Source organism: Mastigoproctus giganteus, chromosome 13, assembly GCF_048544385.1.
Source record: "Mastigoproctus giganteus isolate SK-2022 chromosome 13, ASM4854438v1, whole genome shotgun sequence".
NCBI classification, from domain to species: domain Eukaryota; kingdom Metazoa; phylum Arthropoda; class Arachnida; order Uropygi; family Thelyphonidae; genus Mastigoproctus; species Mastigoproctus giganteus.
In genome coordinates, this window is record NC_143587.1 from 174,170,516 (window position 1) to 174,192,991 (window position 22,476).

At 40.2% G+C, this 22,476-nt stretch overlaps 1 protein-coding gene across 1 annotated transcript in view; it reads right to left on the reverse strand.

Annotated features, from left to right (window-relative positions):
• The window catches only part of prel (preli-like), a 101,144-nt gene that overhangs the window by 31,159 nt on the left and 47,509 nt on the right, over window positions 1-22,476 (reverse strand). The window contains exon 2 of the mRNA XM_090388114.1: window positions 19,322-19,446. Coding sequence (XP_090244240.1) covers window positions 19,322-19,413 — 92 coding nt within the window. The 5' untranslated portion in view covers window positions 19,414-19,446. The remainder of the gene's footprint in view (window positions 1-19,321; window positions 19,447-22,476) is intronic.

The window sequence follows — 22,476 nt, forward strand, 5'->3', positions numbered from 1 at the left end:
TAAAAGAAAAGTTAAATTAAATTAAATTAGAAATTAAACTTAGAAGAGAAGGATAGGAGAAGGGTAGGCAGTAATTAACAACTCATTGGCTAACAATGAGTTGTTAATTACTGCCTCCATGAGTGACTAAGGTTGATAGCTTTGGGAAATTTAAAGGTCAGCTGGATAGATTTCCCAAAGCTAAATTTGACACACTAATTACATAATTAATAAATAATAATTTACCGTTTGTTTTTTTATTATTAATTTTTTTTTTTTTGTTAGTGCAGCAAAAGCCTGGACTCCCTTACACCATGTCTAATACTATACCTAAAGTCTCCTGACTATAAGCCCCATTTGACACCCTCCAACCAGGTTCCACCTCAAGTTGACTCCCACTCTCTGCTGAGGGAATCCCCATTCTTAAGGACCCACTAAAAGAGCCAATGTTGTCATCACAAGTGCTAAGGTCTGAAGATGGTGTCAGTCAACCTCTGTTTTCGTTTGCCTCTGCTGTTTGCCCATGAACTTTAGGCTTCTGAAAGACTATAAACCTTTGTTATAGTAGATCTCCAAATGAACTCTGTAGCAGCCAGTTCATGCATCACTATATTGACCCATATGTCAATTGTCAAAAACTTTTAGCCTTAATGTAATTTAGTTAGTCTCGAGTTAATGTATACTGAAGTTGGCCTCCTGAAAGGAGAATACATGGTTTAGACGAAGTCCAGAGTGTTATTTTAATATTATAGTCTAACTAAGAGTCTGGTGCACTGAGTCAACAAGAGATTCTAGCAATATTTCAATATATTTCAGCATTGTTCCAGCAGTAATATTGCAGAAATTTGTGCTCTTCATCTATTCTCTCCACACAGCTGAAACTCCTAACAGCTGTTTTGAAAATGCTTTCTTTGATTTCTCCACTAAAAATTTCTAGAAATCACTGCTAATTCAACACAATTAGGAAAAATTTATGAATTAAGTTAAATCTAAATACATACAGGTTTTGTTGGCATCATCATCATCCATTTTCAATCCACTGCAGGATGAAGGCCTCTCCAGAAACTTTCCAGTTCTTCTGTTTTCTGCAATGGCCATCCATTTACTACCCCAAAACTCATGACTTTCATCTGTCCATCTCCGTTGCCTTCCAGGTTTTCTTCTAGATCCTCTTGGGTACCATTCTGTTATTTTCTTAGTCCATCTGTCGTCATGTCTTCGAGCTATGTGTCCTGCCCAAGACCATTTTAGTTCTTTAGTTTTGATAAGAATGTCCTTTATTTCAATTTGCTACCAATTTAATTGCTACTGATTACCAATATAATTTATTCCATCCTTCGCTGTGTTCTCAGCTCCTCTTCCATTCTTTTGGTGAGTGCAGAAGTTTCACTTCCATAAGTCATGATGGGGAGTATACATTGGTTCATTATTTTACGTTTCAGACAAATTGAGATATTGCTCCTCAGTATATGACTATATTTGCTGAATGCTATCCATCCAAAATTTATTCTTCTCTTGACTTCCAGCCATTTATCATTATTACAGCTAATGACTTTTCCCAGATAAATATATGATTCCACCTTTTCAATTACTGCTCCTTCAATCATTATATCCCTTTCTGTGGCATACTGGTTCATTACTTTTGTTTTAGCCATATTGATCTTTAGTCCAAAATCCTTACTAACTCTGCATAACTGATTAAGATTTTCCTAATTCTTTGGGATCGTGGCTTATGACCACAATGTCAATTGCAAATCGGAAATGGTTTAGGTACTCTCCATTCACATTGACTCCTTTCTGCGACCAGTCTAATCTTCTGAAAGCTTCCTCAAGGGCAGCAGTAAAGAAATTCGGAGATATTGTGTCTCCTTGTCAAACTCCTCAATTTTAAATTTACTACTGTCTTTGTCTAGTCTAATAAAGGAGGTAGCATTCTCATATTTTCTTCAAAATCATAATATATGGGGTATCTATGCCTTGTCTTTCCAGTGCCCGAAGCATTGCCTTATGCTGTATGGAGTCAAATGCCTTTTCATAATCCACAAATGCCAGGCATAATGGTGTTTTATATTCATTTGCTTTCTCCATTAGCTGTGACATTACGTGAAGATGATCCACAGTTGAGAATCCTGTCCTAAAGCCAGCTTGCTCTTTCGGTTGATTCTCATCAAGTATTCTTTCTAATCTGTTAGTAATGACCCTTGTGAACAACTTGTAGATGTGGGATAACAAAGCTAATTTGTCTATAATTTCCAATTTCTGATTTATCTCCTTTCTTATGCAGCAAAATTAAGATTGCATTATTTTACTCCTTAGGCGTCACACCTTTTCTATTGCATTTTGTGAAGTCTTGCCAGTTTGTGTCATGTCTCTTCCTCCCAATTTTAACAACGCTACAGTAACTTCATCTTTCCCTGGGGCTTTCTGATTCTTCATTTTCTTCAACGCATGTTCTACCTCATCAGGAAGGATATCAGGATATGTTGTATGTGTTTCTTTTTTGCGATCCATCTTCCCCACTGCTGGCATCATTCCCTTGCTCCTTGTATAACTCTTTATAGTAATCTGCTATTTGAATTATGCCTTCTCTGCTATTTATAAGTACACCATCGCTATTCTTCAGTTTCAGTATCATTTGTCTTTCTATATTACTGCTGATTTAAATCCTTTGTTTTCCCTTAATGCTTGTTCCTCTTTTCTTGTGTCCTCTCTGAGTCTCTTTCTAATGGCTTTGCATAACTCGGTATACTCAATTTTCTCCCTGTCAGTGTTTTTCTTGCTAACATGAAAAGTTAGCAAGAAAATGACAAGTGTTTCTCGACTAATTTTTTCTTCTTTGGATTTCTTTTTACCTATAGGTTTCTTGGGCTTTATCACTTTAAGAAAGTTGTAATATTCCTCGTCGATATCTTGGTCCTGAGCAGTCTGCAGAAGCTCAAACTTGTTCTTGTTCTTAAGTTCCAGTACATACTGCTTTTTCTCCTCTTCTGTTATATCAAAGGCCTTTGTATTATTTACTAGAGTCAGTTTTTTCCTTTCTTTTCTTATATCTATATTACCATTCTGTGATCACTTCCAACATTTACCTTGTTCAAGACAGTAACATCATTCACGATATATATTCTGTTAGTGAGAATGAAGTTGATTTCATTAGTTGTTAATCCATTTGGGCTCTTCCATGTCCACTTTCTGTTCACCCTTTTCTTGAAAAAAGTATTCAATACTGACATTCCTCGAGATTCTGCAGGTTCCACAAGTCTTTCACCTCTTTAATTTCTTTCAACCAATTCCAAAATTTCCTATAGTTCCCCTTTCTGTGCTGTTTTGCCTCTTTCCAACCTTAGCATTGAAGTCCCCTATAATAAAGAATAAGGAGTTTGAGAACGAGAGTATCCTTTGCAGACGTACATTTTTGCCACTCCTGGAACAGAGAAGTTTTTTCTGATTTATTTTCTGTTTTATTAGCTTAAATTGGCATATTAACTTATTTTCTAGAGTAGTTTTATATTCTTATTTACGATACTTAGATTAAAGTAACTTAGATAGAGATTTTGTAGGTATTACTTAGTATCGGAAAGAGTATCAAATCCATGTGTTTACCGTTCGTAACTGCCGCCACTGTAACGCGATACAAAATATCTCGAAATAGATAGCATAAGCTTAATATAGTATAGTATCATACATAAGAAGGGAGGAGGGGTTATGCTATTAGTTAAGAAATACATAAAATCCAAGGAAGTGAAGCCAGTGGACATCGGTGGACAGTGCAGTGTCGAGTCAGTTTGGTGTGACATAAGCATTGGGAGATCAAAATTGAGAGTAGGAGTGTGCTATAGGCCTAATGACTCTGATTAGTATAATAAGATACTGTACAGGGAAATAGAGTGGGCCAGTAAATCAGAGATTCTTATAATGGGAGATTTTAATTTCCCAGATATTGACTGGAATTTGGGGGCTGGTCACTCACACACACTAGCAAGGCTTTTGTGGATTTATTGGATGATTGTTTTCTACATCAGCATGTTCAGGAGGCAACTAGAGGGAGGAATACTCTTGATTTGATTATCAGCAGTGATTCTTCATGCATTAAGAATCTGCAGATAAATGAACCACTAGGTGGCAGTGATCAGTGTGCTGAAGTGGGATGTACTCAAAGAGGTAACTACCATTAGGGGTAAAGGGAAGGGTTATTGCTTTCGTAAAGGCGACTACGATGGACTGAGACAGTATTTAAATTCTATACAGTGGGACCAACTGATGATGTTACCAAAAGCAAATGCAAAATGGGAAGCATTCAAAGAACTTATCTTGGAAGCTACTAGGCTTTACATACCAACTAAGAAATATTGTTCAAGGTTTAGGCCAAAATGGATGTCAGATGAACTGATGAGGCATATGGCAGAGAAGAAACATGCATGGGATACATACAAATTAACACATGACACAGAAGCCTATGATAGATACAAGTTGATCTGTAACCAAGTTACAAAGGAGGTTAGGCAGGCGAAGGCAGATGACGAGAAATCTTTGGCAAGGGATGCAAAGAAAAACAGCAAAGAGTTCCTTTCTTATGTAAACTCTAGAAGGAAGGGGATGAATCAGATTGGTCCACTTGATATCGATGGGTCAACTGTTGATGATCCTGCTCAGGTAGCTAACCAACTAAATGAATATTTTGCATCAACATTCACACATGAGGAGTTATTCAGCGAGGAGAATGCCAGAGGTTTATTCAACTCTGGCAGTAAGCTAGAGAATCTTGTAATAACTGAGAGTAAAGTCGGGGAGAAATTGTTGAAGATAAACACAAGAAAGGCACCCGGGGTGGATGGGATCTATCCAGTTATATTAAAGGAGGCAGCAAAGGAAGTAAGCAAACCCTTAGCCATAATTATGAGAGCTTCCTTGGACTCAGGGGAGGTACCCACAGACTGGAGATGTGCAAATGTCACCCCAATTCACAAAGGAGGATCAAAGGCTGACACAAGTAATTATAGACTTGTGAGTTTAACTTCTGTTCCAAGAAAATTAATGGAGGCACTAGTTAAAGAAGCACTGCAGGATCATTTAGACAAGACTTCAGTTATAGCTCGGACAAAGCATGGTTTTGTTAAGGGGAAGTCTTGCCTGACCAATTTGATTGGATGCTATGATGTAGTCACAAAGGAACTGGATGCAGGGAATAACTTTGATATTATATACTTGGATCTTAGAAAGGCTTTTGATACTGTTGCACATGGAAGACTGCTGCACAAATTGGAGCAGTGTGGCAATGGAGGTAAATTGCTGCTGTGGATAAAGGGATGGCTGAGGGGGAGAAGACAGAGAGTGGTAATCAATGGACACTGCTTGACGTGGACTAATGTTATTAGTGGAGTCCCTCAGGGCTCAGTGTTGGGTCCATTATTGTTTTCTGTATTCATAAATGATATTGATGAAGGTATATCAAGCTTAATGTCGAAGTTTTCAGACGATACAAAGGTAGGCAGGGTTGTCAAGGACACTACTGACACTATGCTGCTGCAACAGGATCTGGAAAGGTTGAGCAGATGGGCTGAGAGGTGGCAAATGAAGTTTAACATTGACAAATGTAAAGTACTACACATGGGAAACAGCAACCCCAGAGCAATGTATCAACTCTGTGGTACTACACTGACAGTGGTAGAGAATGAAAGGGACCTGGGGGTGGTTGTGCAGGCAGATATGAAGTTCTCTGAGCAGTGCAGACAGGCTGCAAGAGTAGCCCATGGTGTACTGTCAATGATATATAGGAATTTTTCTAGCAGGGATAAGGAGGTGATTATTCTCTTGTATAAGGCAATGGTCAGGCCACACCTAGAGTACTGTATACAGGTCTGGAGGCCTCATTTCAAGAAGGATGTAGAGCTGCTGGAACGAGTACAGAGAAGGGCAACAAGATTAGTGAATGGAACAAAGGGGTGCTCTTACAAAGAAAGGCTTAAGTTTTGCAAATTACAGTGTCTGGAGACTAGGCACCAGCGAGGTGATCTGATAGAGGTGTATAAAGCATTGAATGGTTTGAGCATGCTCAATGATGATGGGATTCTTTCTCTCACTCAGAATAATCACCTGAGAGGGCATAAATTCAAATTGAGGAAAGACAGATGTAGGATAGACGTGCGGAAATTTGCCTTTAGCCAGCGGGTGGTTGGTTGGTGGAACAGACTTCCATCCCTTGTCGTGGAAGTTGATAGCCTAAATAAGTTTAAGGCTCAGCTGGAGAGGTATTTTGAACGAACAGAGGGGTGAAGTGGAAGTGGTTTTTTTTATTTTTTTTTTTACTAATGCTAATGCTAATAATATTGTCAAGTCCTCTTCTTCTTCTTGGTCCTTAGCTGGCAGCTGGGGGAGGCGGTTGACCACGCAACCAGTATGCTGCTGTAGGTGCCGCAGGGTTTCGGACTTGCTCTATGATGTTCTTCCATACTTTTCGATCAATGGCGTCAGTCCTGGCCTGGTTAAGGTCGAGACGTCGGGTCTTCACGTCATTTTCCACTTGCTTGGCCCACGTTTTCCTAGGCACAGTCCGTTGGATGCTCCATTGGGTGGGTCGTTGTCTCCAAAGGAGTGTGGATGGTATTCTGTTCGTGCCCATTCTACATACGTGGCCAAACCATCTAAGCCTTCGCTTCTGGATTTGGTCGGCAATGGCTGGTTGCTGTTGGCATCTGGGGCGGATGGTATCATTAGTGATGCGGTCACGAAGTGAGATGCCCAAAATCTGCCGCAGGCATCGCATTTGGAATACCTCAAGTTTGTTTAAATCTAGCTTGAGAGAAATCCATGTTTCTGATCCGTAAAGGAGAATGGGCAGGATCAAAGTCTGGAAGAGTCGGATTTTAGTCTTTGAGGAAATGTTGGTCCTCTTCCACAGACACCATTTGAGCGAGGCGAACGCAGTGGCCGCCTGTCCAATTCTGCTGTGGATTTCCATGGTGGATGCAACTTTTTTCTCCTGGACCAGCGACCCAAGGTATTTAAAGTCCTGCACTTGCTCGATCTGGACGCCTTCGAGATAGTTGGTGGCTTGCGACCCAACTGTTGTCAGGGTCTTTGTCTTATCAGCATTGATCTTCAAACCGTATGGCCAGGCAATGCGGGCAATGTCGTAGAGGATGTCCGTGGCTTCAGAGTCGTTACCAGCAAAGATAGCACTATCATCGGCAAACATCAGGTCAGTCACATAGTGATCCTTGTCATATTGTATGCCCCGTCTGTTTCTGAATGCTTGCCTCATAATGGCGTCGACCACGATGTTGAAAAGCAACGGGGAGGCTACATCCCCTTGGCGGACTCCAGTTTGGATGTAAATTCCTCAGATAAATCGTTCTGGATGCGCACCTGGCTGGTTAAACCGTTGTATGCAGTTTGTAGGAGTGTGATGACTTTTCGAGGTACATGTTTGACCTCTAGTAGTTTCCATAAGGCAGGCCGATGGACACAGTCGAAAACAGACTTAGTCAATGAAAACAATGACAGTTCGCTGTCCACACCGGATCCTCTCCTCCATCAGCTGACGGATGGCAAAGATTTGATCACAGCATCCTCGCCCGGGTCTAAATCCCGCCTGTTCTTCTCGACTGGTTTGCTCGCGATGTTTTTGCAGCCTTGATTGGATGATCTTCATAAAGACCTTTCCGATGATGGAAAGGAGACTGATGCCACGGTAGTTCTTGCAATCCTGGTTATCACCTTTCTTGTGGATCGGTACGATAATCGCTTTCCTCCATGTTAGCGGAATTTGTTCAGTGCACCAGATGGTTTTGAGGAGTGAGTGTAGTCGGCGAAGCAGTACATCTCCCCCGGCTTTGATTGCTTCTGTGGTGACTTGGTCCACTCCTGGTGCCCTGCCATTCTTTAGGGATTGTATGGCTGCTTTCACTTCTTCTACTGTAGGCTCAACATCGACCATGGAGACTTCAGGGGGATCGATCTGTGCAGCTTCTGGCGGTCCCTGAGGTGGGTCGTGATTATACAATGCTTTGAAGAATTCACTCCACCGTTGCAGGCGTTCGGACGGTGATCGCACGAAGGTCCCATCAGCATTCTTGATGTTGTCACTAGTCAATTTGGTCTTTCCACTCAGAGATCTGACGGTGCGGTAGAGAGGGCGGTACTCATTCTTGGATGCTGCCACTTCAAGATCGTCTGCCACTTTGTTCCAGTATGCTTCTCTTTCCGCTGTCATCCTCTGTCGGACTTCTCGGTTTAGCTGCCGGTACCGTTCAAAGTCGACCAACTTTGCCTGTTTCCGTTTGTCCACGAGGTCGAGGCACTCGTCTGATATCCATGGTTGCATTCGACGTCGGGCAGGTGGACATAGGGGCTTGGCACATTCCAGGATGGCATCAGAGATCTGCTTTTCTTCTTCATTTATATCCTCGGGCACGGCTTGCGTCTCGAAGCGGTTGAATAGGGCGATCTGATATGCCCCTTTGTTGGCAGCATTCATTAGCTACCTCCAGTCCAGCTTGGGTGACCGAGATGACCTTTTTGCATGCCGTAATTTGAGCTGCACCTTAGCCCGGATGAGGTAGTGATCAGGTCCCCTCATGGCACAAACGTCCATGAGTGATGAGCGAAATCGGGCGTTGATCAGAATGTAGTCCAGGATTGCTGAGTCCTTGCCAGATGGATTTCGCCATGTAAGTTGATGTTTTTGAGGGTGCTGGAAATGGCTGTTTCTGATGATCAGGTTGTTAGATGCGGCAAAGGACAACAAACGTAGTCCGTTGTCATTGATCTTCCCATGGCCAAACTTGCCCATTGTTGTTTCCCAACCAGATCTGTCCACGCCAATGTGGAAATTAAAGTCCCCTGCAAGGATGATCACTTCTGTCTGTGGAATTGAATCCAGCGTATGTTGGAGCTGGTTGTAGAAGTCATTCTTGGTCAGGTCCAGGCTAGTCTCAGTTGGTGCATAGGCGGAGATAATATGGTGCCCTTGACAGTAAGGACTGCCAGGCGGTCAGAAATTGGTTGGAAAGCGATCACGCTACTGGTGGCCTGAACATCGACCATAAAGCCCACTCCTGCTTCTCGTTTCTCACCACCAGAGTAGAATAGCATAACCGCTTCGTTAGGTGCTTGTGGTTGGATGATCATCGTTCCAGACCCGTTGAGCCTTAATTCGGATAATGCCGCGATTGATACCTTGCACCTAAGTAGTTCTTGGGCAATGATTTCCTTTTGTCCAACGTGGTGCCCCGTTCGAACATTCCATTCGTCAATTAAATTGTACTTTTAATTATACATTTAAAGGCTTGGGTTATGTAACATAAAAAATTAGTAAGAAATAAATAATTAATACTTAACTTGATACGGAAGTTATATAAAGGGATTTCGTAGATAACACTCGATACTGAAACATAAATATAGCATTATAACTATGTTGAGATATAAGTTTAGGGTTTTAATTTTGTACTGAAATTGAAATTTTATTGAAATTAAATCGAAATCATGACTCTGACCAGAGCAGCAAAGCAAAAGGCTCAAGCTAATGGGAGTGCTGTGGCTCAGGGGAGAACTGAGGGGGGCAGTTGCCCTCTGAATCACAGCCTATTAAAATGCACTACTTGCTTGATGTTTGTGGAGCAGTCAGGTACGGGACATGATACTGCCATGGGGGATGTCTTTGTGTGTGCGCGATGCAAGGAGTGTAAGGAAATCAGGCAACAACTCAGCATTGTTATGGGCCTATATGAGAGCTTGAAGGACGGTGGATGCCCTCGAAGGATTAAAAGTGAGGGGCCCATCAAGCTCTCAGCTGCCCACACCAATGCCAGAGCTTGCACTTGGTCATTGCGCAACACAGCGGCAGCCCCCAAGGCAGAATGTGCTGGTCCCAAAGGAACTAGTAGTTGTTGGTGACTCTATTGTCAGGGAAATGGGAAACATGCTTTGTAAAAAGGATAGGTGGAATAGGACCAGGGTATGTCTGCCAGGGGCAAAGGTTGATGAGGTTGTAGAGCAGATATCTTTTAAGGGCACAAAAGGTGATATAGTTGTACACGTTAGCACAAATGATATTAAGAGTAGGAGACCGGTGGAATTACTTAACAAGTACAGGTCACTGTTGAAAAAAAGCCGTGAATTAGGGTTGAATTTGAAATTGTCTGCAATTCTGGCCAGGCACGATAGGAGGGAGTATATGATGAGAGCCCTGTCGATCAATTCGGCCCAGGAAGGATTGTGCAATGCTCAAGGGGTAGAATTTTTTTCAGCATGGTCTGAACTTGTTAACAGGAGAGACTGCTTCTACAGGGATGGGATACACTTAAATAGAAAGGGTGCAAGAATGTTTGCTGATGCTATCGAGGCAGTGTTAGGTGGGTCGGGAAAACTGCTAGATTGGGGGGATACAAGGACTAATAGATTAACAGTAGCCACTGGCAGAGGTGAAAGTGATTCTTGCACTGCTTCTATTGGAATGAGCCGCAGCCTAGAAAATAAGATGCAGGATATTTCAGAGACTGCTAGGAATCATTGGGGTACAAATAAACAAATAGGTTGTGTTAGAGTAGTTAAAAAAAAGAACAGGTGCATGTATACTTGCGTGTACACCAATGCTAGGAGTTTAGTAAATAAATTTGATGAATTTGAGGTATTGCTCAAAACATCAAAGGCAGATATTGTGGGGATTTCAGAGACGTGGTGTCACACAGATATAAGGAATGCAGAACTGGAATTTGGGGAGTACAATGTCTACAAAAAGGATAGACAGGATAGGAAGGGAGGAGGGGTTATGCTATTAGTTAAGAAATACATAAAATCCAAGGAAGTGAAGCCAGTCGACATTGCTGGACAGTGCAGTGTCGAGTCAGTTTGGTGTGACATAAGCATTGGGAGATCAAAATTGAGAGTAGGAGTGTGCTATAGGCCTAATGACTCTGATGAGTATAATAAGAAATTGTACGGGGAAATAGAGTGGGCCAGTAAATCAGAGAGTCTTATAATGGGGGGATTTTAATTTCCCAGATACTGACTGGAATTTGGGGACTGGTCACTCACACACTAGCAAGGCTTTTGTGGATTTATTGGATGATTGTTTTCTACATCAGCATGTTCAGGAGGCAACTACAGGGAGTAATACTCTTGATTTGATTATCAGTAGTGATTCTTCATGCATTAAGAATCTGCAGATAAATGAACCACTAGGTGGCAGTGATCACAGTGTGCTGAAGTGGGATTTACTCAAAGAGGTAACTATCATTAGGGGTAAAGGGAAGGGTTATTGGTTTCGTAAAGGCGACTATGATGGACTGAGACAGTATTTAAATTCAATACAGTGGGACCAACTAATGATGTTACCAACAGCAAATTCAAAATGGGAAGCATTCAAAGAACTTATCTTGGAAGCTACTAGGCTTTACATACCAACTAAGAAATATAGTTCAAGGTTTAGGCCTAAGTGGACGTCAGATGAACTAATGAGACAATATGGCAGAGAAGAAAAATGCATGGGATACATACAAATTAACACGTGACACAGAAGCCTATGATAGATACAAGTTGATCTGTAACCAAGTTACAAAGGAGGTTAGGCAGGCGAAGGCAGATTACGAGAAATCCTTGGCAAGGGATGCAAAGAAAAACAGCAAAGAGTTCTATAATTATGTAAACTCTAGAAGGAAGGGGATGAATCAGATTGGTCCACTTGATATCGATGGGTCAACTGTTGATGATCCTGCTCAGGTAGCTAACAAACTGAATGAATATTTTGCATCAACATTCACACGTGAGGAGTTATTCAGGGAGGGGAATGCCAGAGGTGTATTCAACTCTGGCAGTAAGCTAGAGAATCTTGTAATTACTAAGAGTAAAGTGGAGGAGAAATTGTTGAAGATATATACAAGAAAGGCACCTGAGGTGGAAGGGATCTATCCAGTTATATTAAAGGAAGCAGCAAAGGAAGTAAGCAAACCCTTAGCCATAATTATGAGAGCTTCCTTGGACTCAGGGGAAGTACCCATGGACTGGAGATGTGCAAATGTGACCCCAATTCACAAAGGAGGATCAAAGGGCGACAAGTAATTATAGACCTGTTAGTTTAACTTCTGTTCCTGGAAAATTAATGGAGGCACTGGTTAAAGAAGCACTGCAGGATCATCTAGACAAGACCAGTTATAGCTCAGACACAGCATGGTTTTGTTAAGGGGAAATCTTGCCTGACCAATTTGACTGGATACTATGATGCAGTCACAAAAGAACTGGATGCAGGGAATAACTTTGATATTTTATACTTGGATCTTAGAAAGGCTTTTGATACTGTTGCACATGGAAGACTGCTGCACAAATTGGAGCAGTGTGGCATTGGAGGCAAATTGCTGCTATGGATAAAGGGGTGGTTCAGGGGGAGAAGACAGAGTGGTAATCAATGGACATTGCTCGTCGTGGACTAATGTTATTAGTGGAGTCCCTCAGGGTTCAGTATTGGGTCCATTATTGTTTTCTGTATCTATAAATGATATTGATGATGGTATATCAAGCTTAATGTCCAAGTTTGCAGACGATACGAAGGTTGGCAGGGTTGTCAAGGACACTACTGACACTATGCTACTGCAACAGGATCTGGAAAGGTTGAGCAGATGGGCTGAGAGGTGGCAAATGAAGTTTAACATTGAGAAATGTAAAGTACTACATATGGGAAACAGCAACCCCAGAGCAACGTACCAACTCTGTGGTACTACACTGACAGTGATAGAGAATGAAAGGGACCTGGGGGTGGTTGTGCAGGCAGATATGAAGTTTTCTGAGCAGTGCAGATGGGCTGCAAGAGTAGCTTATGGTGTATTGTTGATGATATATAGGAATTTTTCTAGCAGGGATAAGGAGGTGATTATTCCCTTGTATAAGGCAATGGTCAGACCACACCTAGACTACTGTATACAGGTCTGGAGGCCTCATTTCAAGAAGGATGTTGAGATGCTGGAACGAGTACAGAGAAGGGCAACAAGATTAGTGAATGGAACAAAGGGGTGCTCTTACGAAGAAAGGCTGATGTTTTGCAAATTACAGTGTCTGGAGACTAGGCACTGGCGAGGTGATCTGATAGAGGTGTATAAAGCCTTGAATGGTTTGAGCATGCTCAATGCTGACGGGATTCTTCCTCTTGCTCAGAATAATCACCTGAGAGGGCATAAATTCAAATTGAGGAAAGACAGATGTAGGATAGACGTGAGGAAATTTGCCTTTAGCCAGCGGGTGGTTGGTTGCTGGAATAGACTTCCATCCCTTGTCGTGGAAGTTGATAGCCTAAATAAGTTTAAGGCTCAGCTGGACAGGTAATTTCGAATGAACAGAGGGATGAAGTGGAAGTGGTTATTTTTTACTTATTTATTTTTATTTATTTTTTTTTTTTTTGGCTGATGCTGCATAAGCTTGCTTTCTTGCATCAAATGCCTCTACTAATGCTAATGCTAATGATAGTGTAATGAGTTTTCTCTTCATCTAGGAGGCTCTCGATTTCGGTGTACATTTCTTCAACCTCTTCATCATCATGGCTCAACCATCATGGTTGGTGCATAAATCATTATAACCTTTAGCTTATACCTCTTAGAAATTCTGAGTAGTAGTCTTGACACCCTTAGTGATGTACTTTTGAATTCTAAAATACTGTTTTTTTATATCTTTATGGACCAGAAAGCCAACTCCACCTTCACTCATTTCACTGTTTCCATTGGTGTACAGTAGATTTCCACTTGATAAACTTATAAGTGATTCATTTCTTCTTCTTGTTTCAGCCGAACTGATGATATTCAAATTCACATTTTCTAATTCCTTTTCCAGCTCTAATATCCTGTCTTCACCGATGAGCGATCTTTAGTTGTAACAGGCCAAGTTCAGTTTCTGTGCATGGCAGGCTGAGTGTCTGACAACACACAGAATGCCTGTTCCCCTCTAAGCCCCTGTTGGCATCACTTAATTATTGACCAGCTTTACTGGGGAAGTAAGACTAGCTTTACCAGCTAGTTTTACTTCCTCAGGCTTTACTCCAATCATTCTCTAGTTTTGTGACACTGAAGCATCATCTGGAATCAAACTGTTAACATGCACACTTCATGTTTCATGCAGCAGGCACTCCTGTTACTGACAGACTGGTGTCAAAATGCAGGCATTTCTTGAAGCACACAGTTTCTAATTTTGCATTTCACTTGTTGACAAATCTAATGGAAGTTTTAACTTAAAAATTAATTAAAAATATATGCCTTTAATATAAAAATGCAATTTTGACAGTTGTGTTCAGAAGAAATTGAAATAAAGGTATAATCAAAAAAGTAGTAAACAAATTTGAATAATTTTTTATGATCTTTCATGCATGCAGTTTGTTGCCACCTAAGTGATATTTTCAAATTTTAATTAAAATTTGAAAATATCACTTAGGAAATATCGAGTGGTTGCTGACGAGGCTACTAGAGACGGTCGTTTTCAAAGCCGCTAAGTGGATTTTTGTTAATTATTGATTTGAAATTATTGTTTTTCTAAAACTTTTGATTTAAATTTAGTAGTATAACATTATTTTGTGATTTTCTGATTAATTTGGTGTATTTATTCTTTACTCGGCCTTGTAATTGCATAAAAGTATCGGTAAAGGTTTCCACCTGTTTCAACTCCGCTAACCGTTCGTAATTTTCCCGCCTTTGTGATACGATATACCGTACTAGATAGCGTTAGTTGAACTTCGTTAGCAGTTAAATTGTACGTTTAAATAAATACATATAACGACTTAGATTACAAACGTAATATAATTAATTTTATTTAACATAATTAATTATACATATAACCACTTAGGTTACGTAACATAAATAATTAGTAAAAACAAATAATTAATACATAACTTGATACGAAAGTTATATAAAGGGATTTCGCAGATAACACTCGTTACTGAAACGTAAATATTTCGTAGATAACACTCGTTACTGAAACGTAAATATTCCGTAGATAACACTCGTTACTGAAACATAAATATAGCGTTATAACTGTGTTTGGATACAAGTTTAGGATTTAATTTTGTACAGAAATTGAAATTTTATTGAAAGTAAATCTAAATCATGACTCAAACCAGAGCAGCAAAGCAAAGGGCTCAAGCTAATGGGAATGCTGTGGCCCAGGGGAGAACTGAGGGGGGCAGTTGTCCTCTGAATCACAGCCTTGTAAGATGCACTATTTGCTTGATGTTTGCGGAGCAGTCAAGTATGGGACATGATACTGCCATGGGGGATGTCTTTGTGTGTGTGCGATGCAAGGAGTGTAAGGAGATAAGGCGACAACTCAGCGTTGTTATGGGCCTATATGAGAGCTTGAAGGATAGGGTGGATGCCCTCGAAGGATTACAAGTGAGGGGCCCATCAAGCTCTCAGCTGCCCACACCAATGCCAGAGCTTGCACTTGGTCATCGCGGAACACAGCGGCAACCCCCAAGGCAGAATGCGCTGGTCCCAAAGGAACTAGTAGTTGTTGGTGACTCTATTGTCAGGGAAACGGGAAACATGCTTTGTAAAAAGGATAGGTGGAATAGGACCAGGGTATGTCTGCCAGGGGCAAAGGTTGATGACGTTGTAGAGCGGATATCATCTTTTAAGGGCACAAAAGGTGATATAGTTGTACACGTTGGCACTAATGACATTAAGAGTAGGAGACCGGCGGAATTACTTGACAAGTACAGGTCACTGATGAAAAAAAGCCGTGAATTAGGGTTGAAATTGAAAGTGTCTGCAATTCTGCCCAGACACGATAGGAGGGAGTATATGATGAGAGCCCTGTCAATCAATTCGGCCCTGGAAAGATTGTGCAGGGCTCAAGGGGTAGAATTTTTTTCAGCCTGGTCTGTACTTGTTAACAGGAGAGACTGCTTCTACAGGGATGGGATACACTTAAATAGAAAGGGTGCAAGAATGTTTGCTGATGCTATCGAGGCAATGTTAGGTGGGTCGGAAAACTGCTAGATTGGGGGGATACAAGGACTAATAGATTAACAGTAGCCACTGGCAGAGGTGAAAGTGATTCTTGCACTGCTTCTATTGGAATGAGCCGCAGCCTGGAAAATAAGATGCAGGATATTTCAGAGACTGCTGGGAATCATTGGGGTACAAGTAAACACATGGGTTGTGTTAGGGTAGCTAAGAAAAAGAACAGGTGCATGTATACTTGTGTGTACACCAATGCTAGGAGTTTAGTAAATAAATTTGATGAATTTGAGGTATTGCTCAAAACATCAAAGGCAGATATTGTGGGGATTTCAGAGACGTGGTGTCACACAGATATAAGAAATGCAGAACTGGAATTTGGGGAGTACAATGTGTACAGAAAGGATAGACAGGATAGGAAGGGAGGAGGGGTTATGCTATTAATTAAGAAACACATAAAATCCAAGGAAGTGAAGCCAGTCGACATCGCTGGACAGTGCAGTGTCGAGTCAGTTTGGTGTGACATAAGCATTGGGAGATCAAAATTGAGAGTAGGAGTGTGCTATAGGCCTAATGACTCTGATGAGTATAATAAGAAACTGTTCGGAGAAATAGAGTGGGCCAGTAAATCAGAGAGTCTTATAATGGGGGATTTTAATTTCCCAGATATTGACTGGAATTTGGGGGCTGGTCACTCACACAGTAGCAAGGCTTTTGTGGATTTATTGGATGATTGTTTTCTACATCAGCATGTTCGGGAGGCAACTAGAGGGAGTAATACTCTTGATTTGATTATCAGTAGTGATTCTTCATGCATTCAGAATCTGCAGATAAATGAACCACTTGGTGGCAGTGATCACAGTGTGCTGAAGTGGGAGTTACTCAAAGAGGTAACTACCATTAGGGGTAAAGGGAAGGGGTATTGCTTTCGTAAAGGCGACTACAATGGACTGAGACAGTATTTAAATTCTATACAGTGGGATCAACTGATGATATTGCCAACAGCAAATTCAAAATGGGAAGCATTCAAAGAACTTATCGTGGAAGCTACTAGGCTTTACATACCAACTAAGAAATATTGTTCAAGGTTTAGGCCTAAATGGTTGTCAGATGAACTAATGAGGCATATGGCAGAGAAGAAAAATGCATGGGATACATACAAATTAACACGTGACACGGATGCCTATGATAGATACAAGTTGATCTGTAACCAAGTTACAAAGGAGGTTAGGCAGGCGAAGGCAGATTACGAGAGATCCTTGGCAAGGGATGCGAAGAAAAACAGCAAAGAGTTCTTTACTTATGTAAACTCTAGAAGGAAGGGGATGAATCAGATTGGTCCACTTGAGATCGATGGGTCAACTGTTGATGACCCTGCTCGGGTAGCTAACAAACTAAATGAATATTTTGCATCGACATTCACACATGAGGAGTTATTCAGCGAGGGGAATGCCAGAGGTGTATTCAACTCTAGCAGTAAGCTAGAGAATCTTGTAATAACTGAGAGCAAAGTGGAGGAGAAATTGTTGAAGATAAACACAAGAAAGGCACCTGGGGTGGATGGGATCTATCCAGTTATATTAAAGGAGGCAGCAAAGGAGGTAAGCAAACCCTTAGCCATAATTATGAGAGCTTCCTTGGACTCAGGGGAGGTACCCATTGACTGGAGATGTGCAAATGTGACCCCAATTCACAAAGGGGGATCAAAGGCTGACACAAGTAATTATAGACCTGTGAGTTTAACTTCTGTTCCCGGAAAATTAATGGAGGCACTGGTGAAAGAAGCACTGCAGGATCATCTAGACAAGACTTCAGTTATAGCTAGGACACAGCATGGTTTTGTTAAGGGGAAGTCTTGCCTGACCAATTTGATTGGATACTATGATGCAGTCACAAAAGAACTGGATGCAGGGAATAACTTTGATATTATATACTTGGATCTTAGAAAGGCTTTTGATACTGTTGCACATGGAAGACTGCTGCACAAATTGGAGCAGTGTGGCATTGGAGGCAAGTTGCTGCTATGGATAAAGGGGTGGTTGAGGGGGAGAAGACAGAGAGTGGTAATCAATGGACACTGCTCATCGTGGACTAATGTTATTAGTGGAGTCCCTCAGGGTTCAGTATTGGGGCCTTTATTGTTTTCTGTATTTATAAATGATATTGATGATGGTATATCAGGCTTAATGTCCAAGTTTGCAGACGATACAAAGGTTGGCAGGGTTGTCAAGGACACTACTGACACTATGCTGCTGCAACAGGATTTGGAAAGGTTGAGCAGATGGGCTTCGAGGTGGCAAATGAAGTTTAACATTGACAAATGTAAAGTACTACATATGGGAAACAGCAACCCCAGAGCAACGTATCAACTCTGTGGTACTACACTGACAGTGGTAGAGAATGAAAGGGACCTGGGGGTGGTGGTGCAGGCAGATATGAAGTTCTCTGAGCAGTGCAGACGAGCTGCAAGAGTAGCTCATGGTGTATTGTCAATGATATATAGAAATTTTTCTAGCAGGGATAAGGAGGTGATTATTCCCTTGTATAAGGCAATGGTCAGGCCACACCTAGAGTACTGTATACAGGCCTGGAGGCCTCATTTCAGGAAGGATGTAGAGCTGCTGGAACGAGTACAGAGAAGGGCAACTAGATTGGTGAATGGGACAAAGGGGTTCTCTTACGAAGAAAGGCTTAAGTTTTGCAAATTACAGTGTCTGGAAACTAGGCACCAGCGGGGTGATCTGATAGAGGTGTACAAAGCCTTGAATGGTTTGAGCATGCTCAATGCTGATGGGATTCTTCCTCTAGCTCAGAAAAATCACCTGAGAGGGCATAAATTCAAATTGAGGAAAGACAGATGTAGGATAGATGTGCGGAAATTTGCCTTTAGCCAGCGGGTGGTTGGTGGGTGGAACAGACTTCCATCCCTTGTCGTGGAAGTTGATAGCCTAAATAAGTTTAAGGCTCAGCTGGACAGGTATTTCGAACGAACAGAGGGGTGAAGTGGAAGTGGTTATTTTTATTTATTTATGTTACTTTTTTTTTTTTTTTTTTTTTTTTTTGGCTGATGCTGCATAAGCTTGCTTTCTTGCATCAAATGCCTCTACTAATGCTAATGCTAATGCTAAAATATCCCATTTCTCATTGCTGAATAAAAGACTGTTTGCCTTTGTTCATGGAGACAGTAGCAGAGTAACAGGTTATAATGGGATAGGTTCCCAGAACGTTCATACCATGTGCAAAGAGATGGATTATAAACCTGCAAAACACAGCTCTTTCAAAACTCATACGAAAAGCACAAAAAAAAAATTCCAGATGGCATTACACATTAGCAGCAAATGTCGATAATTACAAAACAATACAACACTATAGGGTAACAGGCTGATATCTAACTAAAAATTATTCCTTTAACATACCTATATGGATTAGGATATCTAGACCAAAAGGCTAGAGCAACTTGTTCCCATGAGAAATGAAATGTATCATTTTGCTCATAAAATTTTACCATTTTGATAAAATTTCAGGCAATTCTATTCTGTTCCTGTATAAAAGAAAACACAAAATAAGCAAGTGGGTAGGTGGTGAAAAAGAAAAAAATTAATAAACATTTTGTATAGCCACAATAACTCATTTGCACTGGAAGTTATATCTTCCAGACATACTATTTTGCTTTAACAACGAATCGTTAAAAAACTGTCAAATTTATCACACAACTTTGGTCACCTGTTTATTATTGTTGTAAAAATGATGTAAGAAAAAAAAAGTACTTACAAAAAATTGTCAAAAAAACATTTCAAAAGAACTCTGCTCACTTGTTTATTGTTGTTCCTAACAAAACATTTCAAATGGGTGGTTATTAAGTTTATCATATCATATGACACTTGCACATTGATATTTATAAAAAAATTGATCAATAGTCTTCACTCTCAAGCACAACCAATATATCAATTTAACCATTCGGTCAAACTTCTCTTTCCTTTGCTATTTTCATATAATGGTGATACATGAAGCCTCAAAAAATCAGTCATACACATGATATTTTATTTTTATAATGATTACAATATTGCTGACAAATTAAAAAAATCAAAATGATAAAATATATCATGAAACATAAAATATACCACACAGCTACATTATAAGCAGTAAGTTTTTCATGCATTTTATAAAAAATAATAACTACTATAATTATAACTGTTATAAATGTTAACTAAACACAATAAAATGAAATAAATATTTCATTTTATTGTGTTTATATTACTGATAGGTAACTAATTACTCATGCATTGAGGTTGAAACTACAGCCTGCACTTGTAGGTAGCAGGAATGTATTTTGTGGACAGGATATCCTTGAATAAAGTAGTGCAAGTTCATTAAAAGTTCATTAGATAGTGTGACACCTTAAAAGTTCATTAGATAGTGTGAACCAGAGCTGTAATACTCAATAAAAAGCATCTGTAATGTTTAAAAGTTCACAGAAACTGCTACTTAGGGAGGATAGGGGTAATATCAATATACATTTCTTGGATAAGGCAGTAATTAAGTTATAAGTAAATAAGTTACATTGACAATAATGCTTGCACACATCAAGAATTTTGTTTACTGCCACAATTTCAGAGGGCAGTGCTGTTTCAAATGAGCAGGAAGCTCATGCTAGGGAAGCAGGTTTAAATAAATTCAAGGGGTGTGTCATTATAATAAACTACATGTATATGAGAACACTTAGTGTTAACTATGTATATCAGGAATGTAGTCAATACAATGATTGAATCCAAAGTCCTAGTAAAGACAACTAATGCTGATAAAATAGGGCTAGGGAGAATGTGGTGCCACCCAGAAAAAAGTGATCATCAATTTCACTATGGCATACACAATGTATTGCAAAGAAAGGGAGTGATGGGTTCATTTTTTTTTTTTTTTTTCCAAATCAAAAGCAACCTGAGCTGAGACAAGTTATGCAGGCTAGTATAAAATCTGTGTGAAATGACTGCTGTAATCAAAGGTATAATGAGAGTAGGAGTAATCTACAAAGAAGATTATGATGACAAACAATGTGCAAATGAAAATGGGCAAGCAAGTATGCAAGTAAGAATGTCTTATTATATGTGATTTCAATTTGTCCCTACTGATTGGAAAATGAAAGGGAAACTCAGAATGGGGACCAATTTTTATATCAACCAAATGACTGTTATTTGTATCAGTATGTTAGGGAAAGTACAAGGAGAAAAAAATTCTAGAACTGATCATCTCTTAAGAACCAGATGGCAGCATAGGATTGCCAGTACATGAACAAATAATAGCAGGGAGTAATCACGGAGTTCTAAGTTAAATGAGGAGAGTGGCAGCAGTTGTTAAGCAAAAGGAATGGGTTACAATTTCAGAAAGAGATTAGGACAACTAAAGGTGCTATGTAGCTGTATCAACTGGGAAGATAGTGTAGAATGAAAATACATCGGATTTAAGGTATAATTTGCCAATATTGACTGGGACTTGTGATTTGGTCACTCACACACTAGCAAGACTTTTGTGGATTTCTAGGATGACTGCTTTCCTGGTTCCTCGTTTTGTGGATGACTGGTTGCCTCTCGAACATGCTACTGTAGCATGTTCGAGAGGCAACCAGAGAGAGAAATACTCTTGATCTGATTATCAGCAGTGATCATGCATTAAGAATCTACAGATAAAGGAACTAGTAGGAAGCAGTGATCACTGTACCGATGTGGGATTTACTTAAAGACATAACTACTAGCAGGGGTAAACAGAAGAGTTTTTGCTTTCATAAAGGTGACTATGGTGGTCTCAGACAGTTTTTAAATTGCATACAGTGAACCAACTGATGATGGCTACCAACAGCAAATTCTAAATGGGTAGCATTTAAGGAATTAATCTTCGAAGCTACTAAACTTTCTCATAACAACTAAGTAATACTGTTCAAGGTTTGAGCCTAAATGGATGTCAGATGAATTAACAAGACTTGTGGCAGAGAAGAAAAATGCATATACATTATCAGGCGACACAGAAGCCTAGTCTGTAATCAAGTCACAAAGGAGGTTAGGAAAGCGAAGGCAGATTACAAGAAATCTTTGGCAAAGAAAAATAGCAAAAGCTTCTTCACTTATGTAAACTCTAGAAGGAAGAGGATGAATCAGATTACTCACACTTGGTATCGATGGTTTGACTGTTGATGAGCCTGCTCAGGTAGCTGACAGACAAACTGGATGAATATTTTGCATCTACAATGAAACATGAAGAATTCCCTAAGGAATTGGAGGCCAGAAGTTTATCAGGCTCTAACAGGGGGCTAAATGATTTTATAATAACCGAGAGCAAAGTGGAGCATCTTTGGATTCGAGAGAAGTCCCCACAGATAGATCTGCAAATGTAATCCCAATTCACAAAGGGGGAACAAAGGGTGACAAATAATTACAGACCTGTTAGTTTAACTTCTGTTCCTGGGAAATTAATGGAGTCTGGTTAAAAAGTAAAGCAGGATCATCTAGACATGACTGCAGTTTGACCAATTTGATTGGATACTACAAGATGGTCACAAAGGAACTGGATGCAAAAAAATCGT